General features: G+C 51.3%; 1 protein-coding gene across 1 annotated transcript; it reads left to right on the top strand.

The window, feature by feature from the left end:
* Window positions 1-989: 989 nt before the first annotated feature.
* Window positions 990-5,494, top strand: TREML1 (triggering receptor expressed on myeloid cells like 1). Its single transcript, XM_037055979.1, has 6 exons — window positions 990-1,074; window positions 1,274-1,594; window positions 3,503-3,608; window positions 4,004-4,089; window positions 4,527-4,579; window positions 4,933-5,494. The coding sequence occupies exons 1-6, from the start codon at window positions 1,029-1,031 to the stop codon at window positions 5,242-5,244; spliced, it is 924 nt and encodes a 307-aa protein (XP_036911874.1). The 5' UTR covers window positions 990-1,028; the 3' UTR covers window positions 5,245-5,494.
* Window positions 5,495-6,733: the final 1,239 nt, after the last annotated feature.

The raw sequence follows: 6,733 nt of genomic DNA, 5'->3' as shown, positions 1-6,733 counted from the left end.
GGGAAGGACAGGGCTAGTTTCTGGGCTGGGCCAGCCCAGTCTCTCGTGTCTCAGGCACATTGGCTGCTCAGTCACCCGGAGCAGAGCTTGGCCAGTGCCCTGTGCTCAGAAGGCCCAGACCAGGCAGAAATGTGAAAATCTTTGTAAAGAATTGTCTCCTTAACAGGGAGGGTAGTGTACTGTTAAAACAAAAATACACTATAAATAAAAAATGCTTGGAGGATAAGAAATCTTATTAAGAACACTAAAAATTAAGAGCACTACAAAATAAAAATTTAAAAGAGAAAAATAGAAGGGATGAAAGGAAAAGATGATATCTCCAAAAATTAGAACAAAATGGACAAAAATGATGAAAAATAAGAGAGAAAGAATGTGAAAATGAGATGAATACATTAGGTTCCATATCTGACTAGTTAGGAAGTTCCAAAAAAAATGGTGGGGCAGCGGGGGACAGAGAAAATGGAGGAGCGATTATCAAAGAAGTAATGCAATTCCTGGAGCTGAAAAATGTGGGTCCACAGTGAAAGGGTTTCTCGAGTGCCCAGGGGAATAAACAAGGACAGGCCAGGTCCATCTTCAAGGGGGGACCTCCCATGGGGAGGCTGCACCACAGGAGGACCATCTGAAAGCTCAGGCGGAGACACGTGCACAGACTTTAGAATCAGAAGGGCCTTGGACCGTGGGTAGGACACTGCCTCCCTCCTTCACAGCTCTGCACCCTCAGAGTCTATATTTGGAAGACCTTGAAGATCATCTTTCCTCTTTCTCTGATGCCCTCTGGTCGCCTTAGCTGAGTCCCAGCCCTGCCTTTCTGTTCCCTGCCCTCAGGTCAGTTTCTGAGCAATAAGCCAACCAGCATTTGGAAGCACTCCTTGTCCCCACCCATGGAGGGCCCCACCAGCATCTGCTTCCCACCCCACGGTCACTGAGAGCCCCATGTGACTGTCTGAGGCAGATGTTTCCTGCCCCCAGGGGAATGCTGCGTCAGTGCCCAGGCAAGCCCCTGAGCTGCATCTCTCTGCCCAGCGATGGGTCCCAACCTGCTCCTTCTGCTGCTGCTCCTGGGACTCGCAGGTAAGGTTCAGAAAGAGCAGTACTCTGGACCCTGCATACTCTGTTCCATACCTAGAAACAATCAGCATTACTGCGGTAACAGTAACAAGTGCAGGGCCCAGAAGGTGGACCTCTAGGTCCCTGTGTCCCTACGCCAGTGGGTGGGCTGGGAGTTTCCCCCAACTCCTGTCTAACACTCCCACATCCTTTCCTTCCTTAGGCCAGGGCTTGGCTGAGGAGCTGCAGGCACCTGTGGGGGGCTCCCTTCAGGTGCACTGTCTCTATGGACTCCAGGACGTCAAGGCTCGGAAGGTGTGGTGCCGGTTCTTGCCAGAGGGGTGCCAGCCCTTGGTGTCTTCAGCAGTGGATCGCAGAGTGCCTGGACACAGCCACACATTCCTCACCGACCTGGGGAGTGGCCTGCTCCAGGTGGAGATGGTTGCCCTGAGGGAGGAGGATGCTGGGGAATATGGCTGTGTGGTGGAGGGAGACACTGGGCCCCAGACGGTGCACAGAGTGACTCTGAGAATCATCCCTGAAGGTGAGTTATCCTAGGCTGGCCAGTGCTTCCCTGAACTGCCCTCCCCACTCGCACCTACTGCTCCTGGGTCCTGGGGTGGGGGCTCTGGGGTAGAGGACTTGGGAGGAGACATCCTTTTGACAGCTGTGCAATAACGGAAACCAAACTGGTTGAGAAGTCTTAGATAAAACAGCCAAATGCAGCCCCTTCCTCCCTCCTGCACTGGCTGGTCTACCCTAGGAAGGCAGAGCCTCTTCCCTCCCATGGCCTTGGCCTCCTCATCCAACATTTCCAACATACTTGATGCTAATTTTTTTCTTGGAAATGTTTTAAACAAAGTTCTAATTTGGGCACATTAACTTGAACTACTCTTTTATATCCTCTAGTTTTTTATTCCTATAATAATGGTTTTGATGACCTGAAAATGACTGAATTCATACCTTATTTAATTTTATAAGTCTTCACTGAGCATCTAGTATGTGTCTCACCTAAAGGCAGGGATGTGCAATGTCTTAATTACTTCAGTTCATTCCATTTTAAAAATGGGGAAAGTGTCATTATTATTTAAGCTAATATTCTCAAACCTAATTTCTAGTATAGAAAACACGATTTTTTAAAAAAACAGATTTTATTCACACAGGCTACCGCTACCTAATGTCTCAGCATTAATTTAGACAAAACTTGAAAGCATTAAAATTATTTTTCCCAGAAAAGTAGGATGTTATAAAAAATATGTTCTGGAGGGGAAATGGTTAGCTAGCTGCTGAAGCGGAGACCGCTAGTGACTTTCTCTTAGGGAGGCTGATATTTTTTCATTTTCAGGTCTTTTCTCGGGTAATTCCTGCCCAACCCCCAAATAACAAATTAAGAAAGGCATCCCCCCGCCCACCCCTCCCCCCGTCTGTTAATCAAGTGGATGGACTAAGTTGTTGTGAGAGTCCCTCTTATCTGGAGTCCATGATTGCTATTTTACACTAAAAAGCACGCTCCTGTTCGCCCGAGTCGTCTTTGTCCTCCTCTGAGGTCTGGGAACGCAAGGTTGTGGCTCCTGCAACTGCGACAAGGTTGCAGGGGAAGAGGGGTGGGGAGACGGGACCTGCAAGGGCAGGTGTGGGGCCCCGACAGCTGTAGACGGCGCGTGTTCGGGCGGGCAGGTGGAGCATAGTGTCCGGGGAGGATGTGGGGGGCAGGTAATGTAAGCTTTTAGCTTCGGGGAGGTTCATCGTGGTGGCTTAAAAGGTACCAGGAGAGCAGGACACACGCAGCATGACTGGGGCCACGGGCCACGGCGCCTCCGTTTCCTGGTTTGGCCTGGGGTGGGGAGTAGGGGTGGTGACTCTCTTAGGAGCAGGGTGAGGCTGCCTTCCCAGAGAGACTAGAAGGACTGGCCAGGTTCCCAAGGCAGATCTTCAGGTCCAGAGAAGCCAACCCTAAGTCCCTCAGACTGAAGTTGAGCACGTTATAGGGATGACAGAAGCTTTGTCACCAAACTGGGTCTCAGGATCTGGGCATTCCCTCAGCCAGGGCCAGTTGGCATGTATCACATTAGGGCTGACCCTGCAGTTCCTTAGATGCTGAGGGCAGAGCTCAGGGAGGGGCTCAGCCAGCCTGCAGGGGGCCAGGAGGCGGCAGGTGTGTGAAGAGGCCTGGGCTGCTGTGCTGAGCTCCTTTAGAGAAATAAAAGGGAGTGGGTGGGAGGTGGTGGTAGAGGGGAAAGTGGGCATATTCACAGTCAGGCAAAGCATAAAGAATGCCATTCCCTGGCTCTCAGTATGAGAGGACCCTAAGGAACAGCCCAACACCCTTCCCTGTGTTTCTTACTACAAACCTCTCCTTCCTCAGCTCTACGCCCCCACCGCTCAGACCTCAACAGGCCCTTAACCCTGCCCCCAGTGGGCACGTGCTCATTAAGTATTTCCTTTGACTCAGCTCCTGGCCTGAACGAGGAAGAGGAGGTTGACAGTTTGGCTGACGACCTTTCTTCAGCCTCTGGAGCCAGTGCCAGCCCTCTGGAGCCCAGGCAGGATGTGAAGAGGTACAGACAAGAACGGTGTCTGGGCGGCTGCAACAAGGGTGGTGGTGAAGATATGGCTTGTTCAGAGCCCCAGACTAAACCAGAGAGAAACCTTATGATTCCATCCTTTCCTGGGGAACTTCTGATCTGGCAGCTAGGCAGACAGACAGACATACCTCTCTATCCCAGTTCAGCAATAGTCCTCTCATCCCGCGGGGTCTTCCGTCAGAATACCCTGGTCATGCGTCTCTACTCTGCCCCGCCTGCACCTACCCTCCTCATTCCACTCCTCACATCTCCTCCTCCCGACCATGGCTCCACAGGAACTGTACCCTGTGACACTGCTCCAGGATTCCTGGCTAGCAGCTCCCAAGCAGGTTGAGGGTCAAGCTCACCTGTCCCTTTGTGTCCCTCAGCATGCCCCTGATCTGGGGCTCTGCGCTCCTGCTGGGCTTACTGGTGGTGGCAGTGGTGCTGTTTGCTGTGTTTGCCAGAAAGAAAGGTAGGCAGTGGTTCATTCTCCTACCCCAGCACGGCCCTGCTGGGCCTGTCAGCCAGTCTTGCAGACAGGCCAGGAATTCCCGTGGCTGAGGGGCAGAGGGAGGGAAGGAGATCCAGTGGGAGCAGGCCTGGGAAAGACAGGAACTGGGAAGGGGGATGGAGTGGTATTATAGACAGGGGAGTGGCGAGGTGAGAAAAGGCTTCTGGAACCAGGGTGAGTGCCTGGGCAGGTTTGGACCAGCGCTGTGGAAGCGGTAAGTGGGTGGGGAGAGTCAGGGCAGGCTGGGTGAGGCTGTAGAGTCCCAGGGGAGAGAGGTCCAGTGGTGGGAGTGGGGAAGGTGAGTTCAGACTTGAAAAGAGGAGCCGGTGACGGGGTGAGAGGATGGTCTCTGAGCCAGGACAGGAAGCAGACTGTGCTGCTATCCTCTGTCTTGCCAGGGAACAGGCTTGTTTTCTGTGGCCAGTCCCCGAGCAGCGGAGCTCCAGGCATGGTAAGAGGCCTCTGCAGGCTCCCAGCCAATTTCCCCAGACCCTCTACCTGCAATGCTCCCTGAGAGGTCCCAGGCTGATGGGGTGGAGAAAGGACTGGGACCTCGCTGGGGTCCAAACTATCTTCCTAAATGCTATAAACTTGGTACTGATGGTTCCACTTTCCCACCTTGGTACCCCATCTTCCCAGATTTAGGAAAAAACTTGGGGCTTAAAAGTCTTCAAGAAGCCCTCTTGCCCACTGAGATATTCAAGATTCGAGAGACAGATTCAGTGTGGTTCTGGGATTCGCCCCAAAGGGAACTGGGGCTGAGGGAGGTGCTCTCTCTTTCTGATTTGCCTGCTTTTGTTATAGGCACCCTTGTCAATGGTCCACATAGGTGATTCCGGACTGGCTGGAGATGTGCCGTCAAATGTACCATATGCAAGGCTGGACTCACCACCTTCCTTTGACAATACCACCTATACCAGCCTACCTCTTGAGCCCCCATCAAGGAAAACCCCATACCCAGCCCCACCCTCCTCGCCCCCTCTGACTCCTAAGGTCCTGGCCTGCTCCAAGCCTGTGACATATGCCACAGTCATCTTCCCTGGAGGGGACAAGAGTGGAGGGGCCTCCTGGGAGCCAGCCCAGGATCCTCCTAATAGCCAGACTCCACTCAGCTGAACTGCTCACCACACTGCGTGCTCCCAGAGGCCATCCTGGGCTTCTTGATGTGTGTCCACCCAGCCAGTCCATGCCCTACATCCTTAGTGTATCAGAGCAACTGGGGATGTTAGGGTCTAATCTAGTGTCTTAACTTTTCTAACCTGGAAAGTGACAACTGGGTGTGATTGAGGTGTCTTGGAGAAGCCTCCCATGCTGGTTCCTCTGCCGTCCCACCCCTGGGCTAAATAAATGCTAAATGATGATATATGAACTCTTGATGTTTAAGGAGAAAGGGAAGGGCACCAGTTTGACTATTTACATGGCCTGTGAACTGACCAGACTCCAGTCTGGATTTTGTACTGCATGACCTCCTGCCTGCCCAGCCAATGGGAAGAGGTTTCATTCCCTGTTCCAGACACTGCAATGCATTTTCATTCAAGGGGCACTGAGAAGGCTTCTTCAAAAGTATTTTCTGTTTTTCTCATAATACCTGGAAGTATAGATTCATTTCCTTGAGTCTACAAATCTTTTCTGCTTCTGCTGTATGCCTTATAAACAAGTGACATCTTCTGTTATGACAGCATGTCATGGGCAGAGGGGGATAATAATTAAAGGAGACTCAGGATAGCCCTGGCCAGTGTGGCTCACTTGGTTGGGCATGGTTCTGCCGAGTGAGAGGTCGCTGCTTCGATTCCAGATCAGGGCACAAACCTGGGTTGTGGGTTCAGTCCCTGATCAGATCATATACAAGAAGCAACTGACTGTGTCTTGCATCAATATTTCTCTCCCTCTCTCTTCCCTCCCTTCTCCTCTTTCTAAAAATAAATAAATACAATGAAAAAACAAACAAACAAGGAGACTCAGGACAGATGGGGTGTGAGAAAGGGGGCTGAAAAGAAATAGAAATAAGGACAGAAACACAAATATGCATTAATAATGTCCCTTGGCAGGACAAGGACTTTCAAACACCAGGAGATAAAAGACCTTTGCAGACACCAGTTTTGCCAGAGCTGTCTCTCTCAGCAGGGTGGCCATCTGGCTGCACTGTTCCTTTTGGCCTGAACTCTAGAGCTTTGGGTAGAGCCCAGTGGAAAATGGGGGTGGAGGGATGGGGAATGCATAATAAGGGTGGGGCATGGTTAAGTTTAAATAAAAAGTAGTTCAGGCTGGGGGTGAAAGGGCCTTTACAATTTCTGCGAGGATTTCTTTAGAAACAATTCAATTTGAAGATACTTGCCCACATTGAGATGAGTGACCAAGGTGCTCAGGAATCTAGTTGTCTCGAAATCATGGAGAGCTAGGCATAAAGAGGTTTTCCCCATGTGGAAGGGCCCTAGGCTTGATCTAAGCACCTCAGGAGAAGGGACAGGCAGGGGCTGGGCTCTGGGCTCCAGCTGTATAAGCCTAGAGATGCTATTTTTAGGGAGCTATAGCAGGATGTTCTGAGCTTCCCTGATAGAGTCTCTGTCTGTGACAGAACCTAAATTTACTTCTGTCCCTTTCGGAG

This window comes from Sturnira hondurensis, unplaced genomic scaffold (genome assembly GCF_014824575.4).
Source record: "Sturnira hondurensis isolate 20B ecotype Veracruz unplaced genomic scaffold, ASM1482457v3 Scaffold0000880, whole genome shotgun sequence".
Taxonomy (NCBI): domain Eukaryota; kingdom Metazoa; phylum Chordata; class Mammalia; order Chiroptera; family Phyllostomidae; genus Sturnira; species Sturnira hondurensis.
Note: the sequence above shows the minus strand (reverse complement) of the source record. Positions and strands in the feature narration are given on the sequence as shown.

Bases quoted from the DNA above. Each gene is read 5' to 3' on its own strand.
- TREML1 (XM_037055979.1), top strand. From the start codon at position 1,029: ATGGGTCCCAACCTGCTCCTTCTGCTGCTGCTCCTGGGACTCGCAG. The intron at 1,075-1,273 runs GTAAGGTTCAGA...TTCCTTCCTTAG, and splicing joins GCTGCTCCTGGGACTCGCAG to GCCAGGGCTTGGCTGAGGAG. The intron at 1,595-3,502 runs GTGAGTTATCCT...CCTTTGACTCAG, and splicing joins TCTGAGAATCATCCCTGAAG to CTCCTGGCCTGAACGAGGAA.